Genomic DNA, 19,297 nt, shown 5'->3' with positions numbered 1-19,297 from the left:
GTAAAGATCTGGGGGGCATTCATTTTTCTGCCACACACAAGCACTTGGGCTGCTAAACTGCTGGAGGCTTTTGGCGCCATAACATGGTTTCATAGAAACTCCTGAGAGTCTTAGCCACAAATAATGAGCTAAACAAGTCAGTACTAGAAAGCTGTGTGGTACATCAGTATATACTGAATGTGCTCCAACAAGCGTCCATGATGAAGGGATATCAGATGCTTACATAACTGAAATGATTTATAAGGTTTCGGTTCATCCTAAAAAACCACATGTATTTGGCCAGTGATGGATAGATCATCGTAATCTTGGTATATCATATCTTGCAGATGTAGTTTTTCTCTTAACTTTTGAGAGAAGAACAAAAAACTGAGTAGGCTTTTTTCAGACACTTAGCACCCTGGCAGATATTAAAATAATGGTGCAATTAGTGTCTAAGGAATTGTATGTCCCATCCCAGAAGTCATGTGTCCTACCATGCCAGATGTGCAGAGCAGAACACACAGTGTTTGGGATGGAGCTTAAATTTCCTCAGATCTAAATTGCGCAACTGCCAGGACAAAATTGGCCAAACCAGGATCTGACCAGTCCCACAGATCAGGGGCAACTGTATCCTGGAGCTGCCCCATGCCCCATCTCAATGCTCATCTGAGTGTTGGGATGGAAACCTAGGGTTGCCCTGGGTCTGGGACACATGCATGTTCAGTTAAGATGCAGTGCAAACCAGTCTCAAAGATATTCCACACTGCACCATGTACCTTCTTTTCCTTTTCTATAACAAGCCCCAAAACAAAACATGCATCTTATTTTTGGAAGACAGAATGTAGAAAAAAAATACTTTTTCCCAGAATCATGGCTGTTGGGGACCAGGGCATATGCAGTCAGAGGTGGTCACCTGACAAATGGGCAAAGTCCAGAGCCAGGTTCTTGGGGAGCTGAGGGTCTGGAGATGCCAGAAGTCAGAACTGGAGTCAGGAGTCAAAGCCAGGGTCAAACCGGAGATCTGATAGGTGAAGCAAGGAAGTACGAGGGTCAGGAGCAAGTACCCAGGTTGCAACAATGGCCAATTCCGAGAGGCAGGGTAAGTCCTCCTGGGAAGATAGTGTCCAGGAAGTGTGGCACCAGGAAGTTCCTTGTACCAGCTGCTTCACCCAGACTGTCTCCTGGGATGCCACACTTCCAGGACACTGTTTCCAAGAGGGCTTACTCTGTATACAAGGTTACGGCCCAGACCCTTGCAAGGACAGTAGCAAGACTTAATTCTTTACTGTAAGTAGTTCTTTATAGAAGTTCCTGTGAATAAAGTGTTTCCACATCACAAGCCTTGAGATACTACCAGCACCAAACTTAATGCTTCAGGCACAAGCTACATTGCTCAGCCAGTGATGTGACTGAGAGGGTTAATGTGGGACTGGCATCTTTGCATCTGCTTGGCAGCAGCACAGCATCTCCAGGTGTTCTTCTTTTCCATCAAAGACAGCTTTCCCACTTAAAAAATGCACCCCATTTTGGAGAGCTGATCTGGGCTGGGGGTGGGGGAAAGAAGGTATATGGTGTGACAAAATGTGATGTGTATCATTACATTCTGTCATATATACATTGTCATATATCTGTTTTATGGTTTGTGGCTGATTTTTTTTTTTTCCCATTTGTGGCTGGTTTTCCATTTTATCACACCAGAAATTGGCTGAACATATGGTATATTATAATTTACAGCGTGATCAAATGTGTTAATGGTGCCCCAAGTATAATGTCTGCTAGGGCCCATATAGGCCAGCCTACTTAATGTCAACATCAATTTATCACAGCATCTTTGGCAGGTGATATCTGCCCATAGAGGATCAGACCTTTTTCTAGACTGAAAATCAGCAAGGCAAAGCCATATTTGTCAGATATTTGGTGCTGAAGAGTGAAGTCTACTGTACACTGGTCTGTCTGCTCTCCATGCATAATGGAGGAATAAAGGTGAATACCCAATGTGCTGTAGGAGTAAACTACTTGTACTGCATTACACCATATGCAGTAATTGACACTGCATACTCTTTTGGAATAGGCTATGTGATGACTTTTTTCATGTGGTAAAAAAGAAAATGTAATGAGCGTGAGGAACAGAAAGCATTCTCCATTCAATTGGTTGAGATTAAGTGAACCAATTTATTTGTATTCTCACCCTACCAAAAGTCACCAAAAACCCTTATTCAAAAATGAATTAAAATGCCTACCTTTAATTTATTGCTTGTACTTAAAACAATTATGAATATGACAACTGGCTTTCTTTCATTTTACACATCATAAGAAATTTTTTCCTCCCGTCTGCCTGTAATGACAAAACAAAACAAAAAAATAGATGAGAGGTGGCTTTGCCTTGTTTAAAGTCCAAAGGACAAAGTTTGATTCCAATTTCACAATAAAGCATGAAAGAGCAATTCAGTCATGCTCTTCAAAAGCAAATATTTCAACGTTTTTTTGGCATGGTTGGTTCATCCCTTTCCAGTCCGTTATATGTTTGGCAGTTGTGCTGATTGCTAGGGCTACAAAGAACAGCTTGCCAGATATTTTGCACATGGTGGGGTAACCTTTTGGTCTATAAATCCTTGGCCAGAAGGTGAGCTGAGGCTTACCAGAACTTGCCTTGGAGATTAGGACCTAGGCCCAGTTAAGTTTATCAAAAGTTTCAGTGAAATTTTAATAAACCACTAATTCCATTAATGACCTGTAGATGCTCTTGCTACAATTTCAGCATGCCCTTGTGATTGATTTACTGTTTGCATGGGCTGGAATGGAAGTGGAGAGTGGGTGTTGGGTGAAAGCCGGTGCCGGAAGAAAAGCACCTTTTCTGTTACTAAAACAAACAACATGGTATTGCCAGTAGCTTAGTTCCAATTGAAATCATTATGAAGGCAATTTAAAGATTAAATTTGCCTTGGCACAAAGGTGATGCACAAGTTATGGAAGTTTGAGGCTAAACCAAAATTTACGACTTCCCAGCTATTTTTTCCCTCTTTTTTAGATCAGCCTTATGCTAAGAATTCTGACTGTCTGCTAAACTAGTCTTCCAAGTTGCTGAGAGCTTGTTTTTAAATACTGGCACAAGAGAGTAGGTAGCGTAAAGAAAGCTCTCTTCTTGTGTAGGAAGATGCCTGTATTCAGTTCATCCCACTGTTTTTTGGGGGTTTTTTTCTTCAGCCTGATCAGAAACTTTCTTAAGATGCAGCTAGTAGCACTTGAGGTGGGTTGGAGAAGATGGGATACTCTTTCCTTTCTATATAGTATTTTTATATTGCTTTATACAGTGTTCTTTTTATAAAGTGTCAGTATTTCTGATGTCAGAAACTAACACAAATAGATATCACCTGTTCTTTGGGGTGGAATTTAACTTTTATCTGAACTGACAGCTCAGAAGCATAATTACAGAGGTGCTATTGTTCTGAAATCCTGGTACTAATGTATGTTGCATTACCAACATGGTAGCTGCTTGACTTTTTGGGTGGTGGCTGGGTTTTGGAGGTTTTTTTTTTTTTTTTTTGAGGCTGTTTCTCTATATAAAGCAGTTGATCCTCCTCCATTATGGAGAAGAGTAGGAAACTAAGGAGTTTAAGTTACTTGTGCTAAGCAGCATCCAACTTTTGAAGCAGAAGTACAAGGTAGTGGGCAGATGAAGAAGGATCTCTAAAATAAAAGGAGTCAGTGGCCCTTGATGATGACTGTAATGGGGTGGCATCCTAGGGGTCGCCGTGATCTCTCCTAACGCCTCTTTACCATGCCAAGTTAGCCACAAGGGCACCCTCGGTTCTCACCCGCCACGTCTTTGAAGTTATACGTATCATAGGGAGGCTGCCTTTCTGTTCTCTTGGACACGATTATCCTGCTGTACCCGGGCCCCGTTCTGTAATGGGTGTTTTGGTGCACCCCAGCCTTAGGGGCTATGCGTGGCTCCGACCACCCCTTTATCATGCCCCAAACCTCATTGATGTAACGGACGTTGTTCGGTCTCACTGGCGCTCAGGCTCTCCACAGCCTTGTCTCGCTCTGGGCCCTCACTGGCACTTGGGCTCGCCACAGCCTTGTCTCACTCAGTGCCTCACTGGGCGCTCGGGGTTAGCACACCCCCAATGCTGCCCCCCCTCTCTGGGGCTGGGGTCCCCACACTACCGTGAGTCCCCTATGAGGCCTCCTCTATCCCCTTGTAGTCTTACCCAAGCCACCGGTGACGACAACAAACAAAGCACAGGCCCCTGGGCTATAACATAAACTCTAGCCACCCGGCTATAGCATTATTCCAGCCACCTTTGTTTGGGGTGCTCCATCCTTTTCCCATCTTGGGGCTGTACCTGCAGTCAGGCCTCTCCTCGCTCAGGGAGGGCTCCTTCCCCCTTGACTGCTGTCTAGCAACCAGTCTCCGGCCTGGGATTTATATAGGAGCCAGGCCCTGCCCCTTCTGGCCAGCAGGCCCGGTGTAGGTGCGGCCACTTCCCCCATTAAGTGGTTGTCCCAGCAACCTGCACCTGGGTTCCTATCTCTGCTCTCACAGTAGCAGGCACTTTAGTACCCTGCTACAATGTCATTGGACTAGGATCAGGCTGATGCATCATGCAAGATTCAGGATAACTTTTGAAAGGCAATGAAAGCTCACTCTACTTGAGAATGGGTGTAGGGGGAGTCAGTAACCTGTGTCAGTGGTGCAAAATACTGCACTGATGAGAATGCTAGAAATGCACAGAAGCAGTGAAATGACATAGGATAAACATGGGGAAGAGGAAGGACATCCTAATGTTGAGCTCTATCTGTCTAAGAGAAGTCTCCTAGAGAAAGTGTTGCAAGCAACAGTTCTCAAATTATTTAAGACTTGCCTGGATTAGGCTCTGTAGAACAAACAGTAGGAGCAATCTTTATGCTGATAGGAAGTAGACTCTATGACCTTGTCCCGCTACCCTCTCCCAAATTTCTGATTCTTAGGTTATTAGTCCCTTCTGCTATGTTCGTGCAGGTGCAAAATACTGATCCACAAGCACTGGAAAAGGCTTGCTGTTTCAGGTCTGTACACATGGTCCATGTACACTTGTGTTTTTAATCCTGTGTTTTTCTTCATTTGTTATGTCACAAACCGAAGTCACTTTCCTACTCCCAGCAGTCTGCTGTATGGAGCAAGGCTCCAGAAAGCAAGCCAGCTTCCCAAGAAATGAAATCTCTCCAATCATGATTAACTGAAATAAAATGGTTCTTTGTTTTGTTTATTTATCTATTTATCAATTTATTTATTCCTTCTCCTTCCCTCTCCAGGACTCATGCCCTACAAATTGTCTTTATCATAAAAGTCTTCTCTTGGCATGTAGAAACTAAAAATTCAAGGATCACTTGCCCTGACAGAAGGAAAAGATTAAGCAATGTTTGGCATCATTTAACAAGTGTTTGTAAATGATTTTGAAAACTCTATTGTTCAGCACAGCAATCGGAGGACAATTAATCTCTCTTCTCTGAACAAAAATGTTAACCAAGAAACAGGGAGAAGAGAGCTCTACTAATAGGAACCTTGAAAAAACTGAATCCATATGTCAAAGCCCTGGTAAAGTTCCCTTGTAACACTTAGACTGCTTGTGTTTTGCCGGTGCTGTTACCCTTGCTCTGAGTTGGGCACTCTTTCTATGGCACCTCTGGTATTCTGCTTGGCCAACACACTGTTGTGTCTTCATAAAAGTGTGGCCTTGAATTTAGCTGCCTCAGGCAACAGGACCAGCACTCTACCACTTAGAGGCACATCAGTTGCTTAAGGACTCACTTTCTTAGTGTCAGACTTTATAGGCACTCTGGGCTGTGGTTTACCTCTCCAGGGACACATCTCTTTAGCTCACATGCAGACTTTGGGAAGGTTCTAAGCCAAGTTGCTCTTCATTGTCAGACAACACAGGACATCTACAGATCTAAACAAAACTGTAGAACACCTGTACACGTTCCCTTACTTCATTTTCCTTGCTACTCTTGATCTTTCTTGTGGAGAACTTCTGCTTTATGCCCAAGAACCCAGGACATGGTGTCTCCTTCAGATTATGGGAGCTCTTGTCTACAGCCTGCTTCCTGGTCCGGGCCCACAGTCAAAAAAAGATCTACCTGCTACAAAAGCATATTTTTCTATCTAAGCTTGCTTTTATCTTTTATGAGTATCTCTGACTCTTTTTTTTTTTTAATGGCAAGTGCCTACCATCCAGCCTCTTTATGGGTCTTTTAGGTAATTTTGAATTCTAAACCCCATTTCCTTCATACTACCTGAAAATAACTAGCACTATCCGTGGCATTGTTCAGCCTAACATCATGCATGAAGGTTAGTGACTTCTGCAGCTTTTGCTGGGGATCTTGTCAGTTCATTGCTGACTTTACATATTGAGGCATTTAACAAGATGTCATTTTGGTAAAACTAGCTGAAATTCCCAAGTTGAATACAGACAGGTTCCCCAAATTATTGTGCTATGAAATGTTTCTAATCTTTCCTAACTTCCTCTAGGAGCCAGCAGAGTAAAAAGTCCAACCTGTGACCCAGTCCTACTGCTGGAAGCTAGAATACCAGCAATGAAACTCTTTGTATTTGTGTGTAACATGCTTAGTTGTAGAGTGGCATGTATGATGAGTAATATTTTGGAGACTATTTATGTCCTCAGTCATTGTGTTTCCAGAGAGAAAGGTGTTGGGATATCTTATAGCTAATATTTCATGCCTAATAAAATAAAGGAGTGACTTCTATAGGGCTGAAAGGAAATAGAAGTGTAGAAAAATGGGGGCAGAAGTGATCATGAGAGGTTGTTTAGTCCAACCTCTGCTCCAGGCAGAATCATCCTCATCTAAACCATCTCGGACAAATATCAGGCCTGTAATTCAAACTTCCGAAGACGGAGATTCCACAATGTCTCTTAATCTTCTATTTTATTGCTTACCCATCTCTGTTACAAAGTATCTAAGTATCATAGCTAGAAAGCATCTGGTAGAAATATATAACTTCACTCTTCTTTGTTAAAATGTAAGCTTAATACCTTTTGCCCCTCGTAAACATAGAGATCAGATGATCTCTATATTTATCCTGTGACCATAGATGGATAGAATTGTTACACACGTGTTTATCTGTAGAAATGGCTTGTTTTTGTTTTTTTTATGTTTGCATGCCTACGTGTGTAGTGATTCAGCCATGAATTGAGTGTTTTTAAATATAGTTTAATTTTCAATATTTTCAAATATTAATAAGAATGCTAGAATAGTTGTATCTTGTATAGGAACTCAAGAACTAAATTTATGCAAAAGAGGCCATCTGGGTGTCAGTAGTGGAGTGATAAGCGCCTTGACTAACTGCCAGGGGAATCCCAATGTATAAGTTTTTTTTATATATAGAGCGTGTGTCTAATTTATACAAAGTGTGCACGCACACACTTTTTAATGGATTGACTCTAAGAAGTTTTTATTTGTTGGTGGTTTGCAATGGGACTTTAATGGCTGTTATTGGGGGGGTTTTTAACAGCACAAGAATAGGACAGTGAAAGATTCTATGATTAAAAAACGCTCACTGAGATAACAGTGTATATTAAGGCTTTTTTCTTCTATAGAACTTTGATGTGATAGTTTGTTCCTTTTGCACTTGTATGACAGCAACTGAAGTAAATTATTAAAGACTGAGCTTTGAGGGGTTTGAGGAATGTCATTGCTAATTTTAAGTGTTCTGATGTCGAGTGGGAAATTTATTTTTGCTCTACAAATAAATTATGAAAATTGGAGGTGCCCTACTCCCTGTTCCTTAAGTCCTAAGGAGGAGAAAAATGTTGAGTTGTTTTGAGGCTTTTATAATCTTGGCGTAGATATGTGGGACAGTAATAAAGCAAACTGCAGTTACAGCAGCTGTACAAAAGACACTTGTGTGGCTGTAATAACTTGCCTCTAGTTTGCATCTCCCTGCATCCCATTGTTTCTTTCCTGCCCCCTGCCCATCCTCCCTTCCTTTTTCCCTCTCAATCTGAGTATTCTTTTTGTTGAGAATTAGGATTGGGCTGTATCAGAATATGTCCTCTTGGTGTATTACTTTGATGTTACTGATCATATTCAAAGAAATAAAATGTTGTCTTTGCTTTTCTCAGGTGGCTTTGCTGAATTCTCCAGCTGTTTCCCTGGCCTCTGTGAAGGAAAATCTATTCTAGTTCCTACTTGTATTTCTCAGCCCTGCTTACCAGTCTCTAACATTGGGCCAACTAGAATTTTGCCTCATCTTTATCTTGGTTGTCAGCGAGATGTCCTCAACAAGGTGGGCATTTTTATATGCATTATTTACAGCCATGGATACACAATCTTTGGGAATGGGAAGAGTAGCTAAAAGAATACAGATTGTGCTTTCCAAAATAACCATGTGTTGCTGCTTTGTGATGTTGTATCGGTTCCACAGCAAAACACTTGGAGTAAATCCAAATAACAAGCTTTCTGTCCTTTGATCTCTATCAGCTGTGGGTTGTGTTGATGACACGGAATTAATATAATTAATGCATATGCTCTGTAATGTGATACTTGGTCTTCTCTTGCTTATGCTGATACCTGCATCAGAAATCTTCCAGTTGACAGGAAGTTATTAATTTATTATAACAAAGGCCTAACCAGTTTCATGAGCATGACTCCAACTGTTTCTGTTCTGACAAGCATAAGCTGTTAATACTGTACAGTGTCAATGCTTGCTGCAGCACAAAAGACCAATGATCTCATGCTAAGTGGGGTTTTGGTTTTTTTTGGTGGGAGGGGAGATGGGCTGTGGGTTGTTTGTTTTGCTTTTTTTTAATTAAATACTAGGGGGAGTTGATTTGAAGCACCTGACTTTGGTTATTACTGTATATGTCTACTGATAGCTCTTGGCCTAAAATTGAGCACATTGTAGTATGTGAAAAAAGGCCAAAAGCAGCCTCCATAATTTTGTGATATTAAATGCCCCCAAACTAACTGAATCAGATCTGTGGCATGGGTGATCAGCAGCATGCAGCTTGGCTAAACGCATTCCCTTCCCTCCCCTGCACTTGGCTACCAATCCCTCCCACAACTGGAGGTAAGCTCTCTTCTTCCCCTTCCTCTGACACTGGCAGCCATCAGTTTTGTCCCCTCCCAAAAGGGGTCTGAGGGCCCTTGGTGCAGCCACATCACAAATACCTCACCCACTGCTCTAAAATGTTGATCTATACTGAGGCATTCTCAAGCTTCAGTTTTTCTGGGCCTCTCTGCATGGGTACTTATGCAAAGGTTTACACCAGGACTGGCCAGGTCTGCTGTTGCTCGGTGTATATCCCTTTGGTCACACCACAAAAGATATACACATTTGGCCTTCTTTACCATCCTCAGTTTCAACCTTTAAAAAAAAAAAAAATACCCTTACTTCCAAATTTTTGAAAGTTTCTTTGCATCTGGCAGTTTTATATTTAGGAGATTTATGAGAGACCATTCTCGTAAAAGCAAGGGATTCCTTTTAGGGTTTTTCCCTCTCTCCTGTTTTTTTAAATACATTTAAAAGTTTCTGTGTGAAAATGTTTCTTGTTCTGGGGTTAACACATCTAAATTTATCAAAATCTAATCACTTCGTCATAATCAGATTCTTTCTAGTTTCTCCTATTTCTCACCCCTTTCCCACCTAGTTTTAATAAGGTATTTTAGATTGCAGTGTAAGCATTTCATTATTTTTTCCCTTCCAGAACTTAAACTGCTAGTATGGAGAATAGTCAGTGGCCATTGCTTTCCTTTTAGATACAGACAGTCCTTGAACTTACGACACAATTGGTTTCTGAAAACCGCGTCTTAAGTCGAAATGTTGCAACTTGGAACTGATTTTTCCCGTAGGAAGCAATGTTATAGGGGATTGGTTCCTGAACCAAGGCCCGATACCTCATTTTCACCAGAAATAACCCAGAATTTTGTACTCAATTATACATAAGTAATACAGCTACATTAATGTAGTTATATTGTAAATAGCACTCATATTGATTTGGAAGGACTTCTTCGAGGTGACTTTGCTGGGCTTTTTGAAGGGTTCTTGGCTCAAGTTTTCTCAGGAGTCTTGGCTGTAGGTTTTTCTGGAGTCTTGTCTTCTTTCTTAAAGAAAGTGTCCAAGGAAGTTTGGACAGACATTCTCCAGGGAGATGGGCAATGCATTGCTGGCATGGCACGGCATCGATCAAGCGTTGTAAAGTCAAAACTGGCGTCAAAGTCGAAACAACAGTGTGTCAATTTATAAACTTTGTAACTGTGAAAGGTAACTTGAAACATTGTAAGTCAAGGACTGCTTGTATTCTTTTTTAAAACTTGTATATATTGTTGCTGTGCAGCATCTAGTAGTTTAGACAAACTTATTTCTAGTACTGTCCACAGTAATTTATCTATTTTATAATGTGTGACTATTTGTGCTCACAGGCCTGTATAAAGCAGCCCAGGGATTTGGGGTTTTTTGTTCTATTTTCCCCTCCTGTTACAAATTTACTGTTGGAGATTCTTCTGTTCTTATAGTATTTTGATACATGGTGCTATTCTTGGCTGTAAGAGGTTGAGCATGTCTCACCTATTTATATCAAGTGGCTCCCAAAGGGATTACAGCTCTAACCCTATCCATCTGGTTCTGAGACACGCTAAGTTTTGGCATTTGCTTGGCCTGTAATGGTCCTAGCAGGGGATAATGCTGGAAATGAAGGAGTAGGTTCCACACTTTCAATAAATCAGTGACTCTCTCACTTTTTTTTAAGTGTAAGGGAGACCACCCAGGCTTTGCTGCTTCCATCACTGTGTTTTCTAAACCTGGATTTAATTTCCTGGAAAAAATGTAGCCTTTTAGGGCATCATTAATTTTGAGATTTAAACAAATCACAGAATGTAGAGCTTGAAAATAGAATATTTACTGTCTTTCCACACGGTTGTTGGTGTTTAGGATTTCTGAATCTTCCTCCTATCCTTTCTTCCTCTTGGGTGACAATGAAGTCCCTGTTCTGGTTATGATGTTATAATCTGCAGCTCTGGGAATCATTTGAAAGCCCAACCCAGTGCACATCAGATTGGAAATCTTTTTCTTTTTTTCTTCTTTTTTTGTGCCCATTTTCATTTGCATATAATTCCATGCCAGCTGTGTAACCCATCAGTGCTATAGGTAAAAAGCTAGGAGAGAAGCCACTCAGAGCTTTGTCCACATTCACCCATCAGTTACAATTCCACTATTCCCTGCTCATCTCTTCCCTCCTCCTGACCATGCAATTGGCCTGGCTCTCCAGACATGTATGCAGGTGATATGTTCATCTTTTCCCTGTGATTTTAATAGCGGGTTGGGGTGACTTCCATCAGTTAAGTTACCCAAGCTTCTGCAAGGGGTTCTGTATAAGTAGGGGCTGCGACCACATGATGGAAAGCCCTCACAGTCCATCAGACACACTGGGGGTCTACCATGCTCTGCCTGCAAAAATGACTGCCAGGACCAGAGTCTGCCTGTGAAATTGGCTGGCAGCTGCCTCGACTTGGGTAGACTCCTATGTATAAGCGAGGTACATTGTACGTCACTTGCCTTCAGACTGCAAACAGAAACAGCGAGCTGTTTCCTGTACCCTTAAGAAAATTTCATGTGAATGGGTAGGGGGATGTGTCTGTTTCATTGGTCAAGGCATTAATTTTTCATTCAATTCAGACATATTATTTTCCATACCATTTTGGCAGCACAGAGTGATCCAATTTATTTAATACCTTTCACTCGTATCCATCATGCCCTCACTGGTAGGGCACTGACCTACACAGAGCTTTAACAGGGCTCTTTTAGTATGTTAACAGTGCCAGTTCTGCCATCAAGGGAGAAGGGAATTTTAACCAGGGTAGCAACAAATTCCACATCTCTTGTTAATGCCTCCTTATTCTTTAGAACAGCAGAATATGTATTAACAAATAGAAAATAATCATGTCGACTTCCCTTATGAAAATGATCCCATTCTTAAACACAGTAGAGTTCTCACTCAAAGAAAAAAATCTTCTGCAAGACTAACTACCAGCAGTGAACATTTTCTTGGTCTCTCTGAATAACTGCTTCTAGAAGACCATTAGAACAATGCAAATGTGAATTCTAAGCTAGTTTGTAGATTTGGGCTTAGAACTACTAGGCTTAACTTTCTTATGTACTAGAGCTGTGGCTTTAATTTTTTACTCTTGATCTCTTGTCTACTTTTACAGGAGCTGATGCAGCAGAATGATATTGGTTATGTTTTAAATGCCAGCAACACTTGTCCAAAGCCTGACTTTATCCCAGAATCCCATTTCTTGAGAGTGCCAGTGAATGACAGCTTCTGTGAGAAAATTTTGCCTTGGTTGGACAAGTCAGTTGATTTTATAGGTAAGAAGCTTAGACAAAATGCCTCTTTTAAGATCCTCTCTTTATAACTGCTAGAAAGTCTCTCTTTCTCATTTAGGGTAAGCTTTGCTCAATTTTCATTGGACTCTGAATTATTCATGGGAGATATAAAAAGAAGTGCTATCTTAATTGGTTTTCCTTTTATTTATGGTTGTCCCAAGGGACTGTTATGATGAGATCTTGGGCTACTTGCTGCTGTAAATGTTGTTAGCAATCACAAGCTGATTTTAAATGAAGTATTTGTTATTTGTGTCAGTTTAAGTCGGTAAACAAATAAGGGAGTGTAAAATCAAGGTTTCTGATCTTCCATTTTTCTAGATTATTATGATGCAACAGGTTCTCCCTGGAGTTAATGCTAGACACTAATTCAAGGTGCTTTTAAGGGCCTGAAGTAAAGATATGTGTGGGTCACTTTCTCATGTTCAGTGAATTTGTTTGACATGGTCTAGTGAACTCTTGGCCACTCTTTAGAAGCCAAAGTATTTTAAAAAAATGAACAAATGGATGTTCTGATCTTCTTGTGAACTTGAACTAGAAAAGTCTCATTTTTTTTTTTTTTTTTTTTAGAAATTCAGCTTTGCTGTGCCCAAAGGATTTGCCATCGAGTCAATACAGTAGCTGATCCAATTTGTTCCCCTGTCTCTGAAGCATTTATCCCCACCCACTTTCAGAGGCATGTGTGAGATTTTTCATCAGGGCATGTTTTTTTCCTTTAAATGCCATTATTTAGTGATTGTTCCCATAGAACAGCACAATTTATCTTCTTTATTCTAATGTTTCTTACTCATTAGAATCTTCCTTTTCTACTCTTGGCTTCAGTAATGCCTTGTGGCAATGTCTCTCACTAAGGAGCCCTTTGTGTATGTCTTGAGCGTGATCCACCCATTTTGAACATGTTGTCTTTGTTTTGTTAAATGCCCTCTCATCCTTGGTGTGATGAGAGAAGGTAAGTGGAAGCTCCTGATTTAGATTCCATTTTAGGAACATTGGCCCAGGCGGTGCCTTCTGAAGCTGTGTTCACAGGAAGCGGTTAACCAAAGGGATCCCCCAAATCACCACTACAAACCCTCATGGCTACAAGGAACACCATCTAAAATGCTAGGAAAACCCTATTGCATTGGTGCCCAACCTTTTCATTCTGTGGGCCAGATGGATGGTGCCATGTTTCTCCATGGGTTGGATTTGGCTGCAGGGTGTTGCACAACCTGACTTTGTCTGCTGAGGGTAGAGGTGGGATGGGGTAGAACAGTCTTGATCTGGATGCATGCAAGGGTGGGCAGGGGAACAACCGAGTCCTGATCCCAATGCAAGGGTGAGGTGGGGCAGGACATGACATAGAAAGGCAGCCATGATCCAGATGTGCAGGGTGGTGGGGGATAGTGGCAGCAGCCCAGCCCCAATCTGGATAAGGTGGGATGAAGCACCCCCAATCCAGACATGCAGGTTGATGGTGGGCACCAGTCCAGTCTGATCTGGATGCGTCAGGATGTGGGCAATCCTGATCCCGCTGTGTGGCCAATGGACCTAGCAGGGCTGTAGGCAGAGCTGTAGAACTTTCACTGCTCCCTGCTGCTAAGTTCTTTGACCCCTCAGGGATCCCCATGGGCCAGGTGTCATGGCTCCACAGGCAGGATTTGGCCAGCAGCTCAGAGGTTGAGCACCCCTGCCCTATCGCATGCCATAATTAATAGGCAGGGAGAGGAGAGCACTGCCACTGCTATGGCAACAAGGAAGGGTTGCAATCATTTCATACACTGCTGTTGAGACTCCTCTTGCGCACCTCTTCTCTAAACTAAGTGTTCTGCAGCTTTGCTTGCTCCTGCTACTGAAGTCTTTTCATGACTCCAAGCTCATTCTTTGCCCATCTGTGGACTCTTTCTTTCTGCTGTTTTTATTTAGAGATACAAGGAGCAGTATTCCAGGCACCATCAAGTTTATATAGCAGCACACTGATGATTTCATTATTTTTGTTCTGTTTCCCATGCATTCAAACATTTTGCTTGCTTTGCTTTTACTATCATTACTACACATTAAACTGAACAGAAGCCTGGAGTGGCTAGTTAACACAGAATCCAGCAACATTCAATAAGTCAAATGATATATATCTGCATACAAGGCAATGCCACACGCAGTAACAAAAAAAAAAATGTTAAATGTGTGTTGTTGGGGGATGGCTAGGTAAGGATTACTTTGGGAATTGGCCTACCTCCTGACACTTATGCAGATATGCAGCCATCAGAAAATACCAGCTAATAGGTAAGCTTTGGAAGGAGAAATACCACCAGCATTCTCATTCATTGAGTACTTCTGCTTAAGGTACTGGAAGCAGAAGCAGCTATTGAGATTTGATAAACCAGCTTAATGGCTCTACATTATTATAAATGATAGCAAAACTATAAAAGGAAAAGGGAGAGTTAAATGCTAATGACTCAACAATCGCTGTTAATACCTACATAGCATTATATAAATATCCCTTTGTGGGATGCTGTTGGCTCATGTTCAGCTCCAAATTCAGGATTTCCTAAAAATAAGTTTATTCAAAAGCTACTAATGATAGAAACTTAACCACAGCTTTTTCTGTAATAACATTTTAACAAGTGAATAATCTGGTACAGCTTTTATAACAATATGATAAATGAGAGTCTTTAACCTGACTAAAAAAAGTTAAACAGATGTGCAGACAGTAAATCAGTTTAACACAGGCAATGAAATACAGTGAAAACTGGCTAAGATGGAATTGTGCAGGGCTGGGAATAGGTTCCGCCTTGACCGGTGTCAGTCATATAGAGGGAGCCTTCCAGCTGGGATGGCATGCTAGGACTATAGAAATTTTCTAATTTGAGCAGGTTATACAGGTTCCATCTTAAACAGGGTTCACTATACAGTACATAAAACATAATACGAATATTGCAAGATAGTAATTACTTCACATGTAAACTTTCAGCTTTGAAGCAAACTCAAAGTATTGTCATCAACTTCTGGGCTCCTCCTTTTATTCTTGTCTTACTATTTACCATTTTGTCACCCACCCAAAACATGTCTGCTTGTAAATACTACAGTGTTTCTCTGTTTTCTTCATGCCTGAAGACTGCTCTTTCTGGTAATGTGATCAATGTTGAATTACCCCTTGAAGTTAATGGGAACAATATCAGTTGCCAACAACTCTATTGCTCATGAGAAATTCTGGACAAGAGAGAAGGTATTGTGTTTAGAACAAGCAAGGGAGCTGCATGTGTGACTTGCTCTCTCCACTTAAATGCTGCCCCACGTTCTGAAGGTAGCCACATTGCTTCCTTGGCATGTGCTTCCTTTTGCTGGTGTTTTAAAATACGGAATAAACACTTTCCACAGCCCTTCCAAGGATTGAATGTGCACACAGAGATGACAGGTGTTATATGGTGTGACAGCAAAGTAACCGTTCTAATACAAGAAGAGGTCAGTATGTGTACGTACAGTGAAAGAGAAAACTATAGCAATGCTGATTTCTGTTTGAAGCTTCCATGGAATCTATAAGTGTTGAATTTTAAAGTTGTATGTTTTCTTTGCAATGGTTTTAGCACAACGTAATGCTCTTCATGCTGACAGCTGTTTTGTTTTGGGTTTTTTTGTCCCTCCCCTTTCTCCCCCATACAGAGAAAGCAAAAGCATCAAATGGGCGAGTTTTGGTGCACTGTTTAGCTGGGATATCACGCTCGGCCACAATTGCTATTGCATATATCATGAAGAGGATGGATATGTCCTTAGATGAAGCCTACAGGTAAAGAGAGAACTTCCCTTTTATGAGAATCATTAAGTTGGTAATGCAAGAGGTTAAATTCTAAGTAAGGAGGAGACATTTTTATTTCATCCTATGCCTCACTTGCTTTTGGTCCAAGAATGCTTCAGGTCACTATTACTTTAAATACAGACTATTGTGGGCTTATCTCGGTAGAGGTTTATAAAATAAATGAAATACATGCCTCATAATGATTCCTGAGCATAGAATGTGGTCTTGGGAGAATAAGTACTTGGAGTCAGTAAGGGGGTAGAAATTTTTAAATGCATAATAGCCAAGTATAGACTGAGTAGACAACCTGTAAATCAGCATTTCTGTAACTTGTGCCAATGTAAGCCACTGCACTCTAATGTAAGAGGAAAAATCTAATGTGTAGTGTAGCTTATGTGGTCTGTTCACTCTTTTAGCATTAAGAAAAAAACCCAAAGATCTTAGTGCTAGCATTAGATGACTCTCAGATAATGTCTGTAGGCCAGTGTCTTCTAGGAATTAAGTAAACTGAAAAGTTAATTGTTGCTCTTTGAAAATTCACTCAGATCTCTTAGAAATCTGTTGAGTTTATTGTTGGCTTTGTGGAATCAAAGATTTTTGGAACTGAGTTCACTTTGCAGAAATGACCAATGTTGTAATTCAGTTATTGTAAAGAGTTCACACTTTACAATAAATTCCTGAAGGCCTGAACATTTTTATCACAATTCTGTACTTCACTGGACAAGCCCATTGTGCTCCCTTTTGGGGCTTATTTTTTCTTCTTATTTGCTTCTAAGCATATTGGCATCATTGATAGCATTCTTGGTACCAGAAGGAATAGTATTTTGAACAGCTGCAACAGTGCAGGTAGAGGGGCACCTTGGGGGTGGCATTCTGTTTCTTGCCCTGGTCATCTAAGTGTCCAAGTGACTATTCACCGAGTATGTACAGTACTAACCAAGGCCCATAAGTATGCCTTTGGTAGATGGAATGCAACCTTAGATACTCTGAAACGGAGTCACCCAAAACCTGCATCTACAAGAAATAGCCTAGAGTAAAAGATATGGGGGTGGGTGCCCCTATTTGCCACGTAGCTCAATGACTGGGGCACTTATTTGGCAAGCTGGAGACCTTGGGTTTTAGGCCCCCTTCACCCAGAGGGTTTTTGAATCCAGGTGAGTAACCTAGCTACTCAACTATTTGGAAAATGATGGGAGAGAGCTTCTGCACCTGCTCCCTCTCTGTCCTCTACATGTCTATGAATAGAATGGCAACCTGTGTGTAGATGTCCAAGTCTGGACACTTAAATGACCAGGAAAGAATAAAACACCACCCCTTGCGCACCACCCCTATTATATCTCTGTTTTCTAATAATGGCTGTGATTTGAAAGACAGATATTGAAAATCTAAGAATAATTTCAATTCTAATGAGGGAATTTTCTCTGGAAATGATGCATTTGATTATGTGCGGTAGAGACTTTGCTTTCAAGAGCTGGTCTCTAGTCTATAGAGGCATACATATCATGCAAGATCTGGCTGCATGCAGCACACCTTTGTTTGGTGGGACTTTGAAGGAACTTTCATTACATGTGGTGAAAGTAGTTCAAATGACAGGTGCCAGATGAACAAAACCAGCAGTTGGGGAGGAAGTGAGCACAAGAATACACTGTTTTTTATGTTCAGTAGATTACCTGTTTTGCTGGCAGCTTATCAGATTTTTGTGATAGTGGTTTTCATGTAGTTAACATGAAAAGGCATGAAAGTAGAGTGGTGCACTGTTAACAAGAGCCATGCCTTTCCTGCTGAGTCTTTTGAATGATGAAAAGCACTTGCTGTCAATAAATAGAAAGGAATACTTCTCAGAGAATTTTAAAATGAATTCCAATTGGTCAGTCTCAGTGCTTTGTCACCAAGACTGTGGAAAAGGACTCTCAATTGTGTGGCGATTGTTTCTTTTACCAAAGAACTGCATGGAAAACGTTGGGGAAAAAAAGATTACAATAGCTAGAATTTTATATTTCACTGTATTTACCTCTTCCTGTGATAGACCGTTCAATGACTATACCAAAGAAAGTCACAGGGAATGTACTCATCCCCCCCCCCCCCAAACAAATATTGTAGGCATTTAGTTTATTTTCTGTTAGTGAGAGGTAGCAAGCAAACAAAATAACACTCCTATCTGAAAACAGTTTTCTAGTGTTTTCTTCAAACAACATCTACAATATACAATGAGTGAAAGATCAGAGAAAAATTCTCTCCACTTTATCTTGTATATTTTGATTTATATAGAAGAAGAAATAAAATTGAGTACATGTAACCCATTTCCTTTGCTTAGAGAAGCTCTTTTTATGTTTCTTTTCAAATGAAAAGTATTTCTAAAACCATAAAAACTAGCAGGTCAACTCAGCAGAGGAACCTGTAATAACTTCATTTTCTTTTTAAGTGACTTTTTTAAAGATAAGTCCCGTTCTGAAAGAGGTATATTAAGGACTCTAGGCAGTACATGGGGTAGAAATGATAATGTAACTGGACGGAGCTACTGTAATTACAATACTTAACTTTTCCATAAAGCACAACGAATATTGAAAGGAAAACAATTGGTGTGAAGATGGTATGAAGGCTAGGGGCTGAATTTCTGACACTAAAATAAATGGTCTGGGTTCTTTGTTAACAGCTTTTGAGCTACAGAAATCTTTGCAGAATCAAGCCCCCACCACCCCTCTGCTGTAGAATTTCTCCATCCACCAAAGAACAGTGTGTAGTAGTAGTGGTGGTAGTAGTTTCAACTGCTGTTTTGTACATCCTTTCTGCCCTTTCTGTCCAAACAGCTTGCTCATCTACTTTCACTAGAGTATTGGGAAAGAAGAGCCCAAGCTATAACCAAGCAGTTCAGTCCTTTTCATGACCTGTCCATCTGATTGATGTTAGTTGCAAAAACTGGGGGGGGGTGTTTTAAAAGCAGCAGGATCTTGTGATTTGGTTGTGTAAATTCTTGTTGGCTTCCAGCCAGACTAAGAGGAAAAAATCCATATACTACCAATGGATGTTAAACAAGCAAAACACATTTTAACAAAGAGCTTTCAAGAGTGTTTACTTTTCTAAGTGGCCTACTATAAGTGTGTAACACATGCATGGGTGAGAAAAATATAACCTTCCCCTGAGGTGCACTAGCTCTTCATGATTCA

General features: G+C 40.8%; 1 protein-coding gene across 4 annotated transcripts in view; it reads left to right on the top strand.

The window, feature by feature from the left end:
* Positions 1-19,297, top strand: part of DUSP16 (dual specificity phosphatase 16) — an 83,379-nt gene that overhangs the window by 56,885 nt on the left and 7,197 nt on the right. For all 4 annotated transcript variants that reach the window (XM_019482237.2, XM_019482235.2, XM_019482236.2 and 1 more), the window contains 3 exons: positions 8,106-8,269; positions 12,190-12,349; positions 16,001-16,124. In XM_019482237.2, the coding sequence (XP_019337782.1) occupies positions 8,106-8,269; positions 12,190-12,349; positions 16,001-16,124 (448 nt within the window). The remainder of the gene's footprint in view (positions 1-8,105; positions 8,270-12,189; positions 12,350-16,000; positions 16,125-19,297) is intronic.

This window comes from Alligator mississippiensis, chromosome 4 (genome assembly GCF_030867095.1).
Source record: "Alligator mississippiensis isolate rAllMis1 chromosome 4, rAllMis1, whole genome shotgun sequence".
NCBI classification, from domain to species: Eukaryota; Metazoa; Chordata; order Crocodylia; family Alligatoridae; genus Alligator; species Alligator mississippiensis.
Note: the sequence above shows the minus strand (reverse complement) of the source record. Positions and strands in the feature narration are given on the sequence as shown.